General features: G+C 44.7%; 1 protein-coding gene across 2 annotated transcripts in view; it reads right to left on the bottom strand.

Annotated features, from left to right (window-relative positions):
• The window catches only part of prex2 (phosphatidylinositol-3,4,5-trisphosphate dependent Rac exchange factor 2), a 352,555-nt gene that overhangs the window by 65,591 nt on the left and 265,071 nt on the right, over window positions 1-21,893 (bottom strand). For both annotated transcript variants that reach the window (XM_033019360.1, XM_033019359.1), the window contains 3 exons: window positions 12,879-12,981; window positions 8,973-9,116; window positions 8,754-8,868 (listed from right to left, as the gene is read on the bottom strand). In XM_033019360.1, the coding sequence (XP_032875251.1) occupies window positions 8,754-8,868; window positions 8,973-9,116; window positions 12,879-12,981 (362 nt within the window). The remainder of the gene's footprint in view (window positions 1-8,753; window positions 8,869-8,972; window positions 9,117-12,878; window positions 12,982-21,893) is intronic.

The raw sequence follows: 21,893 nt of genomic DNA on the forward strand, positions 1-21,893 counted from the left end.
AAAGGGGAACTAAATCCCCATTCATAAAAGAGAAGGTGAGGGTATATTGCGCGGGAGGGTTAATAATTGACAATATGCTGCTGCCTGCCCGCTGAGTTAAAAAGTTCCCACGGTAGACTCACGATACACAGTGTATCGTGAGTCTTGCGTGGGAACTTTTTAACTCAGCGGGCAGGCAGCAGCAGATTGTCGCTCCCTTCAGTTTCACCCCACCTACACACCCCTCTGCTTCCCGGCCATGTGTGTGACCCCTTCCCTCCCCTCTCCAGCTCCCCACCCATTGCACCGGCGCGGGGGCTTTGCACTGTCTTCACGTCGGCAATGCCAGCAGGTCAGTGCCAGTCACCGGAGACGTCAGGACCACAGCCCGAGCTGTGCCCCCTCATCGGACACCGACCCCCAGGCCCACTGCAAGCACGGAGATCCCAGATCAGCAACTCCAGCCCAGCCCCGCTCCAGCTCCAGAGGAACACGCTCCCCGTAGGGGCAGAAGCTGACGGTGTGCAAGGTACGTCTTGTTCTTGGGGTCGCGCAGCTCGGGCTGTGGGCGAACTGCCACTTGTTGCCGTAGCGGCCCATCGGGGAGCGGATTCCTCTGGAGTTGGAGGGGGAGGGGGGTATTGTGCTGTTTGATCGCCCCCTACTATCCCAGGGACAGGGAGACAGGACGTTCACCGAGGGCGGCCCGCAGAGGTGACAGCGGAACCTCCGGTCGGTCCTGGAAGAAAGGGGAACTAAATCCCCTTCATAAAAGAGAAGTGGAGGGTATATTGCCCGGGAGGGTATATCGCCTTCCTGGAAGAAACCGGACATTTTTTCCAGGATGTCGTCTGCACACCAAAGCTCACCAAAGCTCACGTTTGGCGCTAAACATGGCACGCCAAAGCTCACGTTTGGCGCTAAACATGGCACGCCAAAGCTCACGTTTGGCGCCAAACGCACGTCGCCTCTACTGCACACGGATATAAGAGTGTGAAAATGTCGCCTTAGGCCGCCTAAGGGCATGTAGCCCCGCTAGGGTGACATGAGTGCGAGAGGTGATTGAATGCTGCGGTCACATTTACAAATTCAGGAATTCATTCAACACACTGCATTTCATACAGACATTTATTCTGCAAGAAAAAACTACATTGAAGACTCAAACTCGCGACCGAGGAACTGCCGGGATCAAGGCGCAAACTCGCGACCTTGCGGATATGAGCCGAGCACTCTACCACTGAGCCAGCCATTAAAATCTACGCTAAAAAATTTCCATTACGAATTACGAAAAGTGTCTGGTCCCAAGGCTTTCGGATAAATGGTTGTGCACCTGTAGCTGGTTTTTATTTTTCCCTTTTGTCTGCATTTCACATGTTATTTTTCACACACACCTGTCATTTACATGGACTGGGTTTGCTTTTTGATTTGATGACTGTCATTTGCTATCCCTCTCTCTTCTTCCCTCCCCTTTCCCAGTCTGTGTCCCCCTGATTACATTTTATCTGTTTGCTTTGTTGTCACCTCCGAGCCAGCAGTGCTCTATTTTACAATTTCCTTGAGCTTCAACTCTTTTGATCTCTTACTCTTCCATATCTATTTAATCCCTCTGCCCCGATGCTCAGTCTGAAGAAGGGTCTCGACCCAAAATGTCACCCAATTCTTCCATCCAGAGATGCTGCCTGGCCCGTTGAGTTACTCTAGCATTTTGTGTCTATCTTCGGTGTCATTTACATGATATATTTCAGCAAATAAAGCAAAGATTAATAAAGCTGAATACATGCATATGATTGGTTGGGGAAGTTATAGGTTCTTACTTAGTTTCTACTTTGTTTCAGTGTCCCCCGTGGGTACCTGTGATTGGCCCAAATAGTGGTCTGCACCTGGCATGTTTCTTCATGACCTAGAGATGTAACTACTTTGTTTCTGTGCATTGAGAATGAGATGTATATCGATCTGTGATTGGGCAAAATAGTTGTCCCCCAAAGTAATTTTGCATCGGTATTGATTATTGGCCTGTAAGGTTTGCCTCACCTAGTAATTTCGTGCCCTTAGTTTATCGGGGCATAAAAGGGTGAGCTTTCAGTTGGGTGTGCCGGTTGTCTCTGTCTTCTGTACTGTTTACACGAGGCTAGAAACATAGAAACATAGAAATAGGTGCAGGAGGAGGCCATTCGGCCCTTCTAGCCAGCACCACCAGTCAAAGGTCAAAGGTCAAAGGTATTTTATTGGTCACATTCACATACACCTAGGTGTAGTGAAGTGAAATACTTCTTGCCATTTTGCAGCACATAAAAAAAGAATACAGACATGAAATTAATAAGAGTTTTAAAACATAAAGAACATCCCCCCACAATGGTTCCCATTATGAGGGAAGGCACAAAGTCCAGTCCCCAACCCCAGTTCACCCATAGTCGGGCCTATTGAGGCCTCCACAGTTGCCTCTATGGAGGCCCGATGTTCCAGGCCGTTCTCGCCGGGTGATATTGCTCCGGCGTCGGGAGAGTCCTCTCAGCGGCTTGGGAACCCTGGAACGGCCGCTTCCGTACTGGAGGCCGCGGCTTCCGAAGCCAACAAGGCCGCGCCGGTTGGAGCTCCACAACTGGCGATCTCATCTAGAGATCCCAGGCTCCCGGTGTAAAGTTCAGTGCCGCCGCCCGCAGCTGGTCGCTCCACAGTCCCGCAGCTCCGCGATGTTTCATTCATTGCGATCATGGCTGATCGTCCCCAATTAATAACCCGTGCCTGCCTTCTCCCCATATCCCTTGACTCCACTAGCCCCTGGAGCTCTATCTAACTCTCTCTTAAATCCATCCACTGATTTGGCCTCCACTGCCCTCTGTGGCAGGGAATTCCATAAATTCACAACTCTCTGGGTGAAAAAGTTTTTTCTCACCTCAGTCTTAAATGGCCTCCCCTTTATTCTAAGACTGTGGCCCCTGGTCCTGGACTCGCCCAACATTGGGAACATTTTTCCTGCCTCTAGCCTGTCCAGTCCTTTTATAAGTTTCTATAAGATCCTCCCTCATCCTTCTAAACTCCAGTGAATACAATCCTAGTCTTTTCAATCTTTCCTCATATGACAGTCCCGCCATCCCAGGGATCAATCTCATGAACCTACGCTGCACTGCCTCAATTACAAGGATGCCCTTCCTCAAATTAGGAGACCAAAACTGTACACAATACTCCAGATGTGGTCTTACCAGAACCCTATACAACTGCAGAAGAACCTCTCTACTCCTATACTGAAATCCTCTTGTTATGAAATCCTCTTGCTAGTGTGGGCTCGAGATCTGCGGTACCGTTTACAAATAAAGAAGAGTTTGGATCACAGTGTTTGAATAAGTGCTTGACTGAACCAGACAAGGGAAGGAGTTTTAGAACCAGAATCTACAGGGACATTATGTTACAGTTGTACATGACATCGATAAGACCACGTTTGGAGTATTATGTTCCGTTTTGGTCATCCCGCTATAGAAAGGCTAGGATGTTAATCCTTGGAATGCAAAAGGCAGAAGGGTGATCTTATTATTTGTACAAAATCATGATGGGAAAAGGGTGAATGCACAGAGCCTTTTACCCAGGAGAGGGAAATCAAGAACCAGAGGACATAGGTTTAAGTTGAGAGGGGAGAGCTTTATTAGGAAACTGAGGGGCAATTTTCTTTTTCACTCAGAAGGTGGTGGGTATATGGATTGAGCTTACAGACAAGGTAATTGAGGCAGGTATTATAAAAGTATTTAAAAGACACTTGGGTTAAGTACATGGATAGGATAGGCTTGGAGGAATACGGGCCAAATGCAGGCAAATGGAACCATCTTAGAGCCACCTTATCTTGGTCGGCATAGATGAGTTGGGCTGAAAAGTCTGTTTCCATAATGTATGACTCTGTCAAAGTAGACGGGTTGGTTAGCAAGTTTGCACATGACACCGAAATTGGTGGAGTTGTGGTCAGTGAATAAGGTTTAGTTTAGTTTAGTTTAGAGATACAGCGCGGAAACAGGCCCTTTGGCCCACCGGGTCCACACTGACCAGCGATCCCTGCACATTAACACCATCCTACACCCACTAGTAGGGGGCGCTGCTCTGGCAGCAGCCGTGTCTGCAGTGCGTCAGTTTTTTCAATTTTTTTTTTTTTTTTAGTGTGTTTTAAAGTATGTGTTTAATGTTCCTTTGTGTGTTTTGTGTGGGGGGTGGTGTGGGGGGAAACCGCTTCGGTCGCCTCCTCCATGGAGAGGCGACTTTTTCCAGGTCGCCTCCCCCGTGGCCTAACAACAAGGATCAGCGCGGCCTTTCCCGGAGACGCGCTCGGGGCTTCAGCGGCGGGCGCAGCGTGGACTCTCGTTGTGGAGCGGGTGAGCCCTCGCTGGGGCTCGCTGGAGGGGAGCGCTCCGTTTCGCTGGCCCAGAGCAGCCGGCAGCCTGAAGTCGCGGTCTGCAGAGCTCCAGCTGGTGCGGCGTCTACAGCCCGGGATCCCTCGTGGGGGACCCGGGGGAAGAAGAAGCCACCACTGCCGGCCCGCAGCCAACTTCTACCGCGGGTCCGGCATGGACTTACCATCACCCCTGGAGGGGAGCTTCGACCGCCGGCCCTGCAGTCTACGGTGCTTCTGGCTGCGGCGGAGACTTTAAATCTCGACCGCCGGCCTGTGGCCTACAACAACTTAAAGCCGCGGTCTCCGGTGAGAAAGAGCCGATCCTGGACTGACTCTGGACTCTCGTCCTGTCCACGGGGGGGAAATGGAGGAGGACTGGCCAAATTTTGTGCCTTCCACCACAGTGATGAATGCTGTGGTGGATGTTTGTGTTACATTTGTATTGTGGTTGTGTGTTCCTTATTATTGTATCGCTGCTGACAACCCAAATTCCACCGACCCTGGTTGTGTGGTAATAAATCCTATCTAATTCTATCTAATTCTATCTAGAGACAATTTTGTTTTTTACATTTACCAAGCCAATTAACCTACAAACCTGTATGTCTTTGGAGTGTGGGAGGAAAACGAAGATCTCAGAGAAAACCCACGCAGGTCACGGGGAGAACGTAAAACTCCGTACAGCCATTGCCTGTAGTCGGGATCGACCCCAGGTCTCCGGTGCTGCATTCGCTGTAAGGCAACAACTCTACCACTGCGCCACCGTGACCACCCAAGGACACAGTGGGATAACGATTAGTTACACATATGGGTGGAAAAATAGCAGATGGAGTTTAATTTGACCAATTGTGACATGTGGGATGGTGTATATCAGGGAAAGGTATACAGTTAATGGGAAGACCCTTGACGGGATTGATGTACAGGGGAGGGGGGGAGGGGGGGATCATGGGGTCCAAGTCCATAGTTTCCTGAACATGGTAGCACAAGTAATATGCTTGCCTTCATCGGTAGGCTCTTGAAGATAAAAGTCAGGAAGGCATTTTGCAGCTTTATAAAACTTTGGTGTGGCCATTTTTGGAGAACTGTGTACAGTTCTGGTCTCCTCATTACAGGATGTGGAAGTGTTGGAGAGAAGAGGTTTACCAGAATGCTGACTGGATTAGAGACTATCCAGTCTAGTAAAAAGAGGTTGGACAAACTTGGGTTGTTTTCTCTGGCGCATTGAAGATTGAGGGGACACCTGAGAGCATCATATATAATTCAGAGAGCCATTGATTGAGTAGACAGTCACAACCTTTTTCCCAGGAAGGATATGGCAAAAAACAGAGAGGGTGGCTTTGAGGACAGAGGAGGTGTGTGGGGCATGTTTTTTTACATAGAAAAAACAGAGGTGGGTGCCTGGATTGCGCTGTCATCGGCAGTCGTGGAACCAAATACACGTTTTTGAGTAGGTGCATGGATATACAGGGAATGGAAGGATATGGAATACATGCAGGCAGAGGAGATTAGTTTAACTTGGCATCATTGCTGACACAGATATTTTATAACAAAGGTCCTGTCCCTGTGCTGTACTATTCTATGTATAGGAAGGAAATGCAGATGCTGGTTTAAATCGAAGATAGACACAAAATGCTGGAGTAACTCAGCAGCACAGGCAGCATCTCTGGAATGGGTGATGTTTTGGGTCGAGACCCTTTTTTGAGATACTCCAGCATTTTGTGGCTTATGAAATGCAAAAAGTCCTAGTTTTTATTCTGATCCCCCCCCCCGTCCCAGAAGGGAGGGGGGGGAGGGAGGGGGGGGAGGGAGGGGGGGCTCCACCCTCTACCCATCCCCCTTTCACTCCATCCTGTGCCTCCCCACCCTGCTGTGCATCCATTGCGCGGTTTAAGATTTTTTTAAAGCCGACTGACTGCCTACCCTGAGTAATTACTCACAGCACGTGCCTGCCACCAATGTACCACAGGTAAATATCGCCTGAATCAAGAACTAGAGGCTTGGATTAAGGTTCAGAATAGGATGATGTTGGGATTAAGGTCAGATGCTGCATTTGGTGATCATTTGTGAGTGGCAGTTTGGGTAGGATAGGTGTCAAGGAGATAGAGGGAGAATCTAAGAACCGGTGATTAAAGTTTTGTTTGAATTACTGACCTCTTGTTGTCAGGATGGGACAGGCAATACCGTTAGTAATAGTCTAGGATATCCACTGGAAACAAGGACATGTTGGAGGACTTGATGGACACCAGGTAAGTAAATAAACTAAAGGGGTTTTACCTAAATCAAATTCCAAAGCCGAGTCGTGACAAAAGGGCTCCTTTAAATTGCCCTCTTGCAGCTTAACAAGGCAAGCTTCAGAACTCCTTCAGATGACCTTCTGAACAAGGTGAAGTTATTTCTCCTGCTAACACTCTGAACAAGGATAGAATGGAGGATGTCATTATAATGTATGAGCTCACTGAGGAAACTGTGCAAATGCAATTTATGCCAAAAAGTGTCTGATCAAATTTGTGAAATGGTGTGAACTGGCCCAGGGAGGCTCTGGCAATCATGAAGTCTTGCGTTTAGAAATAAAAGAGCATAATGCAATCAAAAGGACACAAAGTGCTGGAGTCACTCAGCGGGTTAGGCAGCATCTCTGGAGAACATGAATAGGTGACATTTTGTGTCAGGACTCGTCTTCAGGCTCAGACAATGATGCAATCAGATTTGTAGGCCCACATCATTGTCCAGAAATTGATCAATACTCGGTAATATTTCAGACTAAATTGATGAAATCAAAAGCTCTGGAGGTACCTAAGAGACAAATAATGGACACTGGACAGAAACTTTGTTGGGAAGGTAAGCAGGGAGGGTTAGGTGCTATCATCATCCATATGTTCCATTGGTGAGCGCTTCTTTGGAAACTGGGATGCCACACTGAACAATTAGAAAGATCAAAACAGCAATTAGATTTATGAAAGGTGGTCCAGATTTTATATCAGAATGAGTACAGGTGCTATTTTTTAAATACAACCTCAACTCCCAACTACCAGGGTGACACAGTGGCAGAATTGTTGCCTTACAGCGCCAGAGCCCTGGATTTGATCCTGACCATGGGTGCTATCTGTACAGGGTTAGTTTGGCCTCCCTGTGACATGTGGGTTTTCTCCGGGTGCTCCAGTTTCCTCCCACATTCCAAAGACGTGCAGGTTTGTAGGTTAGTTGGTTTCTGTAAATTGTCCCCAGTGTGTAGGTTCAAACTAGTGTGCAGGTGATCGCTGGTCAATCACTGTTTCCACACTCTATCTCTAAACTACTGGCAGGACAGTGAGACCCCAGAGGCCAGAAGAAGTGCACAAGGACAACATAAGGATCGTCAAAAAGCACCATTACAGCCCCATTAACTGAGAGGACTTGCCACAGGATGGAGTAATATGGAGAATCACTGTTCACAAAGGAGTCACACTCCTTGAAAAAGTCCTCCGACATGCCGTAAAATTCAAGTGCCAGCAATGAAAGGAGAGACTCACCACCAAGAAGGCACAACCATGTCCCACCATTAATACCACTCATCCATGCCCACACTTAAATAATGCCTGTGGCTCCAGGATCAGCCCTTTTAGCCATCTCGAGATATAGAAACAGAAACATAGAAAATGGGTGCAGGAGTAGGCCATTCAGCCATTTGAGCCAACACAACCATTCAATACGATCATGGCTGATCATCCAAAATCAGTACCCCGTCCCTGCTCTCTCCCCATATTCCTTGATTCCATTAGCCCTTAGAGCTATATTTAACTCTCTCTTGAATACATCTATGTATTTGGGTCCACAAGACCCACAGAAACAGACCATCAGGAGGACAAACATACTCGACTTTGAATGATAACTGATAATGAGTTAAATATAATTACAGGAGTGATTTCAGAGGGTCTATTAGAAGACAGCCATGTCGAGATTTTGTATTTCTGATGCCCAAATAAACCACATGCCTAAATGCCAGCGCTGTTGACCTCATCAATTTGACCATAGTTCAGTGGGAAGAGAAGGACAGCAGCATTCTGGAGTTTATATGCTGAAATCAGCCACTGCCATATCAGACAGATATTATGAGGTAGTCCAGGGCGAGAAATGGATTATTAGTTCCACTTGGCAATTTGCCCGATTGAAGATTTTTCTGGCAGATTCACGGAAACTAACACAAAAGCTGCAGCCGAGCTTTGAAAAGCGAGATGCTTTTCGATGAATTATTTCACACTGTCATAATGAAGTTATGTTACCAATTCAAATTACATTGCTATTGTTTGTTTGCTAACTCATGAAGAGCATTGTAAGGCGATTTACAAGAGTCTTTTGTCTGATTTATAACATTCAAAACATTGTTAGTCGGCACAATAATCATGAAATATACAAGCAGAGCACATACCTGAGCTTTTGACAGTATTGCTTGACATTTTCCAGGGAGGATGCATTGATCTGAGCTTGAAATTCTTCCACAGATGTATTTTCTGTGTAGTAATAACCTTCCAAGCTTTCCATTGCTAGAGGAGAAAGACGTTTCATTCATCACTTTGTGAATTTGAAACAAATAGCAGGATCACAAACTCCAGTTACATCATCTAGGAATAAGGATATTATTTCATACCTTGTGTAAACAGCACTGGGTGGACTTTAATACCACCTCCATTCTTTAATCTCTGAGGAAGTTGCTCAAAATTATAATTCTCCAGGTAGAAAAATACTTTTAAGGCCTGTCGATTCCCTTCTACCTTGTACGTGATGGGATTATCTGCGTGAAATGAAAAGTAAGTGAACATTTTACCCAGTCCAAAGATGGGTGTGATTTTAATAAGCCTTCTGAAGTTCAAGAGTGTTGAGGGAGTGTCAAGAGTGTTTACTTGTCATAAGCACTGGGACCGCAGCAATGACATTCTTACTAGCTGCAACCTTACATTAGTGCAACAAGACAACAAATAAATATACAGGAAACAGTAATACAATAAATTATCAACAATGCTTGGTAACCAGCCCATAACAGTGCAAGCCAAATTATATAGTGCAACCATATACAATGCCCATAGTAATTTGATGCTGAAGTAGGGTTGTGGTTACAGTTGCACAAGGTGGTTCAAGAATCTAATTGTTTATGGGAAGAAGCGGCTCAATAATCTTGGGACAATGGCCCTCTTGCTCATGTATCTTCTTCCCTATGGCAGGAGCAAGATGAAAGCAGGGCCAGGGTGGTGACAATAATAATCATGTGATCAGAAGGAAAAAAAAAGTTTGAGGGAGTGTTTCCTGTAGATCCCTTCAATGGTGGGGAGGTCAACACCCATGATGAACCGGTCAATATTCACCAATTTCTCCAACCTCCTTCATTCTTGTGTTCGAGTTACCGAAAGAAGCTGTGATGTAACCAGTCTGTACGCTATCCACTGTACACCCACGGAAGTTTGATAAGAGCATCCAGTGACATGCCGAATTCCTCAAACCTCTGAGGAAATAGAGTCAATTTTGCAGTCAATTTTCATTGTTCAATTTCATTGTAATTTGAGGTTTTTGTTTTTAAGTTGAACACAATGTGACTTGCATCAGGGTAAATTGTTTCATAAAAGTAATATTCCTCCAAGAAGGTTTATTTTTCTGATTTCCTTTTTGGTTGCTTCAATTAAATTAGAATCTATTCAATTATTCAGAGGGTTGCGTAGGCAGACAATTCAGAAATATGTGTGCTTGTCACTGTCCTTTACTAAGACACATCTGTGAAACATCTTCTCAATTTTTAAAATAGACTTGTAAGTTTCTTCGGATGATGTCACCATAAAATATCTTGGGATCTTTCTCTATGCTTAAAATTCCATGTGAATGGGAGTGCACGGTATCTCATATGGGGTTGGGTGAGGAATTCCAAGCAACATATATTTGAAGTAATGACAATATATATCATGCTGAGAATGTCAAATGATTTATAGTGGATATTATTCCCATAACTTCTTTCTCCAAACAAACTGATGGAGGGCTTAGAATTAAAACTATTGGGGTTGTTCTCGTCCTCTGGGCCTAAATTCCTTTCGATATCACTGACAGATAAGGAAGTTTCAGAGATTGATCCATACAATGTCAGGGTGTACTATTGTCATTTATGTGAATTATGCTTGTCCACTATATTAGTAACTGATGAGCATTGGCTGCATCACCACAGGTTAGGAGTCATTTTTGCTTATGTTTCACGTTTCTATTTTTTAGTTTTGTTTAGTTTAGTTTAGAGATACAGTGCGGAAACAAGCCCTTCGGCCCAACGAACCCTCACTGACCAGCGATCCTCGCACATTAACACCATCCTACACACACACGAGGGACAATTTATAGCAATGTTACAAAATTTTGAGATTTTAAAAATCAAGTCTGTAATTTATCCCATCAGATAAAGCATAAAAATAAGTTTAATTTGACACCTAATTCACTTTCATATCTCAAGTATTTAAAAAGTTATGGCCATTTTCATACTGGGAAATTAGCATCTTGTTCCCTATTGATTTTCTATGGACATAACACAAAAGCTGTGATCGTGAACAGTCAAAAGCCCATAACTTTCTTAAAAATTAAGAGAACTGAATGAAATTTTCAGTTATCATAGATTGAAGCATTCTGAAACAAATATAAAATAATCTTACTTGGATGACCTGAAATTAAAGCATATAATTAGTTAGTTACCTAATTGTAGCTAATTTCAGACTTCAATTACTAGATCTAAACATCTATCCATTTCTTAATAAATGATTAACATTTTTAAATAGCCTAAATGTCCAAATAATATTCACAAATAATTCACAATAAAACATGAATTTTAAATCTCATTTACATTAATTTATAGGCCAAATGGAAGGAATTTAGTGTTTAATTGCTGTAAATAAATGTCCATTTAAATCAGCTTTCTAGTGGGTCCCCGTGGAACGCGCTGGTTTAGAACGTTCACATTGCGCTAGATTTGTGCCCTCAAATGCCCAGAAAAATACTGCGGGATATAATGGGCCCAAAATGAGCTACTCGCAATATTAAACTTTGTATAAAGGGATCTTTAGAAGCCCTTTTTAATGTAAAAATATACAGCCTACCTTCTGTGGTTTGCTTTATGAGACCCTGCGGTTGCTGGCGGTCGCGGGTTTAGAGATTGATTTTTAAACTACTATAACTATTATTCAAGGCCTTTAAACCTAATAATAGCTTTTGCGACGGGGTCTTTCAGCGATTTTTCGTTAATAATTAACTAGGCTGAACATTTTCGATTGGAACAGCTTAGAGAAAATCGCGTTTTAAACCCGCCCCCTCTAAACGGCGCCAAAATCGCGCACACCCGCAGCACAGATTTTCAGCGACGCTTCAGGTAGGCTTTGCAACATACCTACAATTTACACTTATACCAAGCCAATTAACCTAAAAAACTGTATGTCTTTGGAGTGTGAGAGGAAATCGAAGATCTTGGAGAAATTCAGGAGTCTGTTTTCATTGTGAGTCAGTAATGCTCTTTGGGATTCAGTACAGGTCATTTCCCTGGCAGATAGTCACACTGGATAAAATTATAGTGTAACTCGAGTACAATGCAATGGAGTCCCTGGGCACTCTGTAACCGTAGCAAAACAATTGCTGGAGGAACAGGTTGAGCAGCATCAGTAGGGGTAAAGGGATTGTCTATGTTTCGAGTTGAACCCGTGTACTTCCCCTGTCGCCCCCCTCGTGTCTCTGTAACATCTCAATGGTTTCCATTTACACAAAAAATGGATGCAGTCACTAGCTTGTTCAAAGCATTAAAAATTAATCACCATTGAGTGGCGCTTTGTGGATACAGCAAAGGATCCACCCCGAGTACTCACTCATAACAAGCTTTAGTGTAAAGCCCAATTATTGATGTATTGTCTGCTATGACAATGACAGTCATAGGTTGCACCATGTAACCCCAAACTTACAAATGCACAAACAACAGAACACTTGCCACCATGTAATTTTTTCCAATGAAAACAGAGTAATGTTTCCCAAAAAATGCATTGAGAGGACGATAGCTATTAAATACCAATGATGTGCATTCTCTGCCAGTCAATCCAAGCTTGACTGGCAGTGAATTATTCATCTACATTCTGGCCAGAGGCAGTGATTACACTACATCCAGAACACAATTATACGCAAACAATATTAGAACCTGATTGTTATTTTGTTAACTGCACATTGCAGGTGAAGCACTGAGTCTTGTACAGTAGGTGCAGTATCATTGAAACTAAAGAGATCGGATACTCTGCTCAGTATAGATATTAATGCAATGCCCTTTGCAAGTTGAGAAAATACAGATAACATCTGATATTATCTGATAATTTCAGTATAGTATGGAACAATATATAAACTCTTATAAACAATTCATAATTTAACCAAAAATCAATGTTTTGTTCTCCACTCCAGCAGAGCAATCTGTTAAAACAGATACTATGTTTATAATCCTCTGCTGACACCGGAGCAGAGCCCTAAGTTATTATTTTGGACATACAATGGGGAAACATCTTACTTGCTACAAGTGGTTCTTCTTCAGACTGTCGAAAATAGAAAGTTACTTTTTCCAAGTCAGACATGGCAACCAAGGTGTCTTCCAACATAGCCTGTTCATCCATCTAGAAAAGCATGCAAACAAAAGAAACTTTAATAAAGTATTAGATGGAATTACCAGTGCCCTCCAATATCTCTTAAAAGTGATATTATTAATAATAATAATAATAATAATAATAATAAACTTTATTTATGGGCGCCTTTCAAGAGTCTCAAGGACATCTTACAAAAATTGAGCAGGTAGAGGAGAAACATGTAAGGGGAATGAAATAAATAGTAGAGACATGACTAGTACACAAAGTAAAGACAGAATTCAATACAAAACACAGTATGAGGCAATTAATGCACAGATGAAAAGGGACGGGGACGTGGGGCTAAGGATAGGCAGAGGTGAAGAGATGTGTCTTGAGGCGGGACTGGAAGATGGTGAGGGACACAGAATTGCGGATCAGTTGGGGGAGGGAGTTCCAGAGCCTGGGAGCTGCCCTGGAGAAGGCTCTGCCCCCAAAACTGCGGAGGTTGGACTTGTGGATGGAGAGGAGACCGGCTGATGTGGATCTGAGGGACCGTGAGGGTTGGTAGGGGGAGAGGAGGTCAATGAGATATGGGGGGGCCAGATGGTGGAGGGCTTTGTAGGTGAGGATCAGGATTTTGTAGGTGATCCGGTGGGAGATGGGAAGCCAGTGAAGTTGTTTGAGGACTGGAGTGATGTGATGCCAGGATTTGGTATGGGTGATGAGTCGGGCGGCTGCGTTCTGGACCAGTTGGAGTCGGTTGATGTAGGTGGAGCTGATGCCAAGGAGAAGTGAGTTGCAATAGTCCAGTCGGGAGGAGATGAAGGCATGGATGAGTCTTTCAGCAGCGGGCGGTGTGAGAGAGGGTCTGAGTTTGGCGATGTTGCGGAGATGAAAGAAGGAGGTTTTAATGACATGGCGGATGTGAGGCTCAAGGGAGAGGGTGGAATCAAAGATCACGCCAAGGTTGCGGGCCTGGGGAGATGGGGAGACAGTGGTGCCGTCGATGGTGAGAGTGGGGTTATTGATTTTGCTGAGTGTGGCTTTGGAGCCTATGAGGAGGAATTCTGTCTTATCGCTGTTGAGTTTGAGGAAATTATGTTGCATCCAGGTTTTTATAGCTGACAAACAGGAGTTGATATGGGAGAGGGGGGGGTTGTGGGGGGATTTGGTGCCAAGGTAGATCTGGGTGTCATCAGCGTAACAGTGGAATTCCAGATTGAAGTGGCGGAGTATCTGACCAAGGGGGAGGATGTAGATGATGAAGAGGAGGGGGCCGAGTACGGAGCCTTGGGGAACGCCTTGAGTGCATTGTGGCTGTAGCAGAGGTGTGGTTGTGGAGAGAGATGAAGTGGGATCTGTTGGAAAGGTAGGGACGGAGCCAGCTGAGTGCAGAGCCTTCAATGCCGAGGTCTTTGAGTCTGGTGAAGCAGGATGTTATGGTTCACTGTATCGAAGGCTGCGCTCAGGTTGAGGAGGATGAGGATGTTGAGGGAACCAGTGTCAGCAGAGGTGAGGAGGTCGTTGAGGACTTTGAGGAGAGCAGTTTCCGTGCTATGGAGGGGGCGAAAAGCAGATCGGAGGGGTTCAAGTAGGTTATACGCAAGGAGGTGGGAATGAAGTTGCGACGCAACGATACACTCCAGGGTTTTTGAAAGAAAGGGGAGGTTTGAGATTGGGCGGTAGTTAATGAGAGAGGAGGGATCAAGACCAGGTTTTTTTAAGATTGGTGTAACGACAGCAGTTTTGAAAGCGGAGGGGACAATTCCTTGGGACAATGAGGAGTTGAAGAGATTAGTGAGGTAGGGGCAGAGAACGGGGAGGCAGGACTTCAACAGGGGAGTGGGGAGAGGGTCGAGGGAGCAGGTAGTGGGTTTGGAAGAGCTGATGAGTTTGGAGATTTCAATAGGGGTGACCAGGTCAAACTGGGAGAGGAAGCAGTGTGGAGGAGGGGTAAGGAGGTCAGTGGAGATGTTGAAAGGAGGGGCCTTGGTAGGTGGTGGAGTAGATGCTGGGGAGTCGGGTACAGGGGATAAAGATTGATAGATGGTGCTGATTTTATCAGCGAAAAAGTGGAGGAAAGAGTTGCAGAGATCCGGAGTAGAGGTAGGGAGAGTGTTGGCTCGAGGCTTGAGGAGGTTGCCCACTGTGGAGAAGAGGGTTCTGTGGTTTAGGCAGGGATCGGTGAATATGGAGGAGAGGTAGGCAGATTTTGCAGCAATGAGAGCATCTTTGTAGTCAGTGAGGTGGAGTTTGTAAGCTTCAAGGTTGACTGTGAGAGATGATTTCTTTGTAAGTCGTTCGAGTTGGCGACCAGTCTGTTTCAGTTTACGAAGTGCAGGTGTGTACCAGGGTGAAGATGTGTTGAAAGTTACGGTTCTTGTTTTGAGGGGGGCCAGAGTGTTGAGGGAGGTAGACAAGGTGGAGTTGAGATGGTTTGTGAGATCATCAGGTTATATTATAAATATATATATAGATATATTACTCCTAATTTATCTATCTTCAAAATGTATTTGCATGTATTAATTTTAATGTGACATCATAGCCTAAAATGATGCTGATGTTTTGATTAAATAAACTGGGATGTTAGTTAAGGTAGTGATATTAAGATACAATACAATACAATACAATTTATTTGTTGTCATTTGAACCCAGAGGTTCAAACGAAATTTGGTTTCTGCAGTCATACAAACAAGAAGAAGAACCAAGACACAACACAATTTACACAAACATCCATCACAGTGAATCTCCTCCTCACTGTGATGGAAGGCAAAGTCTTATCTCTCCCCTGCACTCCTCGTTCTCCTCCTGATGTCAGAGTCAAAGCCCCCGGCGAGCGATGGTAAATAAGTCCCGCGGCAATTATAAAGCCGCGCCGGGTGATGCAAGGCCGCGCTCCGGGTCTTGGTGTTGGAGCCCCCGGCATGCGCTAACAAGTCCCGCGGCCATTTAAAGCCGCGCCGGGCGATGTAAGGCCCCACTCCAGGTCATCCTCAACCCCGCAACTCGGGAGAAGTCGCCGTTGCGGAAGCCCCGAAAAGCGGTCTCCCAGCAGGGACCCGCGGGCTCCCGGTGTCACCGTCCACCGGGCCAGCAGCTGGAGCCCCAGAATCTCCTGGGTCGGGCCGCAGCAACGCGCCACCACCGCTCCTCCCGCTCCGAACTCGGCCAGCTCCACGATGGTGGGTAAGTCCGCAGCTCCGCGACTGGAGCCCCAGGTCGTTCCGGTTGGAGGCCGCTCCACGGTGCTCAGCCCCAACGACAACGGAGACCCGACAGAGAAAAGGTCGGGTTCTCCGTGCAGGGGAAAGATTTAAAACAGTTTCCCCACCCCCCGCCCCCCACACACATACCCAGTTTAAAAAAAAATAAAAACTACATACAAACGAGACAAAAAATAAAAGATGCAGTCCATAAGAGATTCACTAGTCTAATTCCTGGGATGAGTGGATTGTTCTATCATAGCAGCTAAACAGGCTGGATCTATATTCTTTTGAAGTTCAGCAGAATGTGAAATGATCTTATTGAAATATCCCAAGGAGGCAAGGCTTTGGGATGTTTTCATTTGGTGAGTGTCTCGAATGAGGGGGTTATCATTTCAAGTTAAAAAGCTGATCACTTGGAACTGAGAGTTGTGGAGGCTAGATCACTATGTATGAAGTGAAGGTAGATAATATTTTGAAATTGATTTTTGATCAGTCTGAAGAAGGGTCCCAACCTGAAACATCACCTATGCATGTTCTCTAGAGATGCTGCCTGACGCGTTGAGTTACTCCACCATTTTGTGCAATTTTTTTGAAAGATTGGGGAATAGAAGGCTACGGGTATCTGTCACAGAGGAGGATTTGAGGCTTGAGGGTAGATCAGCCATAATCACGCTGATTGCAGGACAGGCTTAAGGGACCAAGATGCCGAGGCAAATATTTTCTTGTGTTCTTGTGTAGTTTTCATTATTTCTGTTAAGCAGTACTTCTGATCCCATGCAATAATGGAAGGTAACTGGTAACTGTTTCTTTTTAATTTATTCTTTCATGGATGTGCGTGCCACTGCCATTGCCAGCATTTATTATTCATTCAAAAATGCCCCTGAATTAAGAAATCATTTAATGGTCAGCTTTGGTGGTTCTGCAATTGGATATAGGCATGAGTGGGTAAGGATGGTAAACCTATTTCCTGGAAGAACGATAGTGAGCAATACGAATTTTACAACAATCCGGAGGTTACTGTTACTGAGGTCATCTTTCCATCAAATTTAAGTTTTATTTAAATTACATGAATTTAAATTCCCCGGCTGCCTTGGTGGTATTCAAACTCATGTCGTGAGATCAATGGTCTGGAACTGTCAGTGGGCCCAATAACTTAGTCATAATGCCACAGCTCCCAGTAATAAATCCCTAATAAAAGGAAAATTACAAAGAGGGACAGAGCCTTACATCTTCCGTGAGTTGAGTCGAGTTTATTATTGTCACGTGTGAAAAGTGAAAAGCTTTTGTGGCATGCTAACCAGTCAGCAGAAAGACAATACATGATTACAATCAATCCATCCCCAGTGTGCAGATACATGAGAAAGGAAATAATGTGAATAATGTTTAGTGCACGATAAAGGCAGTAAATTCGATCAAAGATAGTCCGATGGTCTCCAATGATAGTAGCTCAGGACTGCTCTCTTGCTACTCTATAAATGGTTTAAAAGTGTAAGCTAGACAGGACTGGTACCCTTGCTGACACGCTGATGTAAACAGCATGCTTTGTATTTAATAGATGCTGAAATTGTATAAATAATCCATGTGTAAGAAAGAACTGCAGAAACTGGTTTACACCAAAGATACACAAAATGCAGAATTAACTCAGCGGGACAGGCAGCATCTCTGGAGAGAAGGAATGGGTGATGTTTCAGGTCGAGACCCTTCAATACAATTGCTTTCCTGCCTCCTCAGATATAATGGGCACTTGTTAATCATCTTTCTGGTGTTATCGAATTGACCCCCTCAAAAGACCATGTTTGATCAGTTCAAAAGATCAACGGACTCTGCAACAAAGATCTAATTAAACATTTAAGCTGGGTTTGGAAGATAAATTGTTGACTCCCATTACTCTCATCAAACCTAAGCTTTTCCAGCCTCAGGGACATTAGTTTAGATACTGCTCAGACCGACAGGTCAAATTCTTCTCTGCCTGCTGTGTATCATCTTACAATGAGATACTGAAATAAAAAAATAGTTTCAGTGGGCATTTGGGGGGGGGGGGGCGATAAATTAATACATTCCCATTCACATGCTCACCTTTGTCATCCTCCTCCATTGCCCACCCATTCAGTGTGCATATATTTCTCCTATCACTCTTGTCACCTTTTTCTTTTCCTCTCCTTTCGCTCATAGCCCACCCCTCCCCTCCCCTCTCCATTTCATTCCCTTCTTTCCCCACCCCTCTGTCCCCTTCCACCTTCAACCTCCCCCACACCCCCCCCCCCCCCCGCCTCCTTGCATTTCATTCCTCCACTTTTTTCCTTAACTGACATCCTTTTGTCTCCTTTTCACATCCACCCATCTGCCAATAATCCCTCCTCATCTGCATCCTCCTATCATTTGCCAGATTTTGCCCCATCCCTCCCATATGTTTGCAGCTTCCTCCCCCACAATTTGTCAGTCCGAGGAAGCCAGCCGGATTCATTGTCTGTTCATTCCCCTTCACAGATGCTGCCTGACCCACCGAGTTCGTCCAGCACTTTGTTTTTTGTTAAGGATGCTATGCTGTGATAAGCATTCAATGATAACCAATGTTTGGTCAGAGGAGATGCAGATTTACCCGACCAAAGTAATTTTTCATGAAATGATTGATGCTGTTCATGTGTTACCAAATGAAGAAATATTTTATACCCAAGACCACTAACACCTAACATGATGAGATCAAATTTTAAAAACTTGCTTGATACCATAAAATATATACTTCTTCAGAATAACTTAATTAAGTCTAGAATCAAAGACGGTTGTCATAAATATACTGGATTCACGCAGCAGCACAGGCAGCAACTATGGAAAGAGAAACGGAGTTAACATATCACGTCATGACTCTGTCAGAACTGGAACAGAGAGAATGGAGGAAGGAATTAAAAGGATAAAGTGAATCTTTTTGACAAGGTGAAAATAGAACTGGCAACATGATCCCGTAGTTTAGAAACATAAATCTAAGAGCAGGAGGTGACCATTCAGCCCTGCCTATCCGCTCAATCAGGGACGATCATTCATGTAAGTATAGAGCTGGAGTAACTCAGCGGGACAGGCAGCATCTCTGGAAAGAAAGAATGGGCGATGTTTCGGGTCAAGACCCTTCTTCAGATTCATTTCAGTATCATGTTTCTGCTTTCTCCCCGTAATCTCAGATCCCTTTAGCATTATGAATAAAATCTACTTCTTCCCTGAATATATTTAATGATGTCCTCTGCTACCCTCTGTGATAGAGAATTTGACATGTTTATCACCCTCCAGGTGAAGAAAGTTCTCCAGATCTTTGCTCTCAATGGTGTTCCTCATATCCCAAGGTTGTGACCCTTGGCCTGGACTCGACTACCATCGGGAACATCCTTCCCATTTCTTATCTGTTTCCCTCCCTCAGAATTTCATAGGTTTCGACAAGAACCCCCCTTATCTTCCATACACTCCAGTGAATACACTTTTCCCATAGTTTGCTGCTGTCTTCACAAGAATGGAACTGTCAGTTTTATATTCACAAGAAAAAAGAAAGCAAATGAAGGGATATACTGAAGCTGTAAAATGCAAATCAGAGCTGCTGCTGAGACCCAATACCAAAAGAAGAAAGCTGGAACTGCATAACAGATCAGGCACCGTCTGAGCAAAGAGTAAAACTGAATTAATATAGAGAGGGTTAACCTTACATCAGAACTTACTAGGGCTGATACAGTTTAGTTTAGTTTATTGTCACGTGTACCGAGGTACAGTGAAGATCTTTTGTTGCTTGCGAACCAGTTAGCAGAAAGACAATTACAATCGAGCCATTTACGGTGTACGAACACATGGCAAAGGAATAGCGTTTAGTGCAAGATAAAGCCAGTAAAGTCCAATCCAAGGATAGTCCGAGGATCTCCACTGAGGTAGATAGTAGTTTAGGACTTCTCTCGAGTTGTGTTAGGGTGGTTCAGTTGCCCAGTAACAGCTTGGAAGACACTGTCCCTGAAACTGGAGGTGTGCGTTTTCACCCTTCTATACCTTTTACCCGATGGGAGAAGGGAGGAGGAGTGGCCAGGGTCCGACTCATCCTTGATTATACTGGTGGCCTTGCCGAGGCAGCATGAGGTATAAATAGAGTCAATGAAGGGAAGTTGGTTGTGCGGAGGTCTGGGCTGCGTCCACAATTCTCGACAAACAGGAAAAGCAAGTTATCGGAAATAATTAAATTCCACATTAGTTCAATTGAGTGCAATGTTCCTAGAGGGAAGACGAGGTGTTGATCCTCAAAGTTAGGATTAGGCTTGTTGGAAATGTGCATGAGGTCACAGAGAGGTCAGAGTGGGGGTGGGATAGAGAATTAAAATGGCAGGCAAATGGAAGTTCATGTCCCTTCAGGCAGAACAGAGGTGTTTTGCAAAATGGCCACCAAACCTATGTTTAGTTTTCCAATCTATTGTGATGACTAAATCTAACACATCGCCTTGGCTTCCTTCTTCATTAGTGAGGACGACTGGGTTCCTTGAATAGGATAATTTGAAAGAGCAGGTTTGCATCTCCAATCATTGAATGGTGATGTGTGAGGGGAAAAGAGGAGTGGTTGGTGGAGACGGAAGAGCCAATTAGTGAGTCTCAAAATGATCACTCCCATAAGAATGCTGAAAGTGGAGAAGATGTGGTTGGTGGTAGAATCCCATTGAAGGATGCAGAAATTGTCAAGGATGATTCATTGAAGGAGGAGACCGATGATGGAGAACATAAGACCCAGGAGATTAAAATGCATCTTGATCTTTCTCTGACACACACATATATACAAACACAATTATAAATTCCACACTGCTGCAGAATACACTCTGGGGGGCTTTCTGTTAATTAAAAGTAACCCTAGAGTTTTTTTTTACTGATACATTTCTTTGATTTCCTCATTTGCACTGGCTCTCGATTTAAAAAAATATATCTCAAAGGTTCAAAGGTCAGTTTATTGTCACGTGTACCAATTAAGGTACAGTGAAATTCGATTTACCACACAGCCATACTAAAAGACAGCAACAAGCCACACAACTACATAAAAGTTAACATAAACATCCACCACAGCGGATTCCCCACATTCCTCACTGTGATGGAAGGCAATAAAGTCTAATCTTCTTCCTCAATTATTCTCCCGTGGTCGGGGCAGTCGATCCATCCACAGTCGGAGCCATTGAAGCTTCTGCGACTTGGAGCTCCTGAAGTCGGTCTCTAACCACGATGTTAAAGTCCGCAGGCTCCCGCGGTTGGAGCTCCAAAGTCGATCCCCGACAGGGATTGCAAGCTCCACGATCGTAATTCCACAGGTTCCCACGGTTGTAGCAACCGAAGTCGGTCTCCAGCAAAGGCTGCCAGCTCCCCGATGTTAGGCCACAGTGCAAATGGAGTTATGATACAGAAAAAAAATTGCATCTCCGTCGAGGTAAGATATTAAGAAAAATCCCCCCCCCCCCCCCTCCTCCCACATAAAACAAGCTAAAGAACACTAAAAACATACATTTTATTCTGTTTGTTTTATGTGGGGATCGGGGGGTCGGGTGAAACTTTTTTTTTCAGGTTCTTACCTTTCCGGAGATGTGATCAAGTTTTGGATCACATTCTCCAGGCTCTGCGGCCTACCATCGCTGGAGCTGGAAGCCGCCTCGGACTGTCGTCAGCCCCACCGCGGAGTGGGGACTTAACATCGGAGCGGATCCCTTGCCTGGGATCGCTCCCACCGTGGCCTGCGGACTTACCATCAAGGGTTCGCAGTCT

Source organism: Amblyraja radiata, chromosome 4, assembly GCF_010909765.2.
Source record: "Amblyraja radiata isolate CabotCenter1 chromosome 4, sAmbRad1.1.pri, whole genome shotgun sequence".
In the NCBI taxonomy this organism is placed as follows: Eukaryota; Metazoa; Chordata; class Chondrichthyes; order Rajiformes; family Rajidae; genus Amblyraja; species Amblyraja radiata.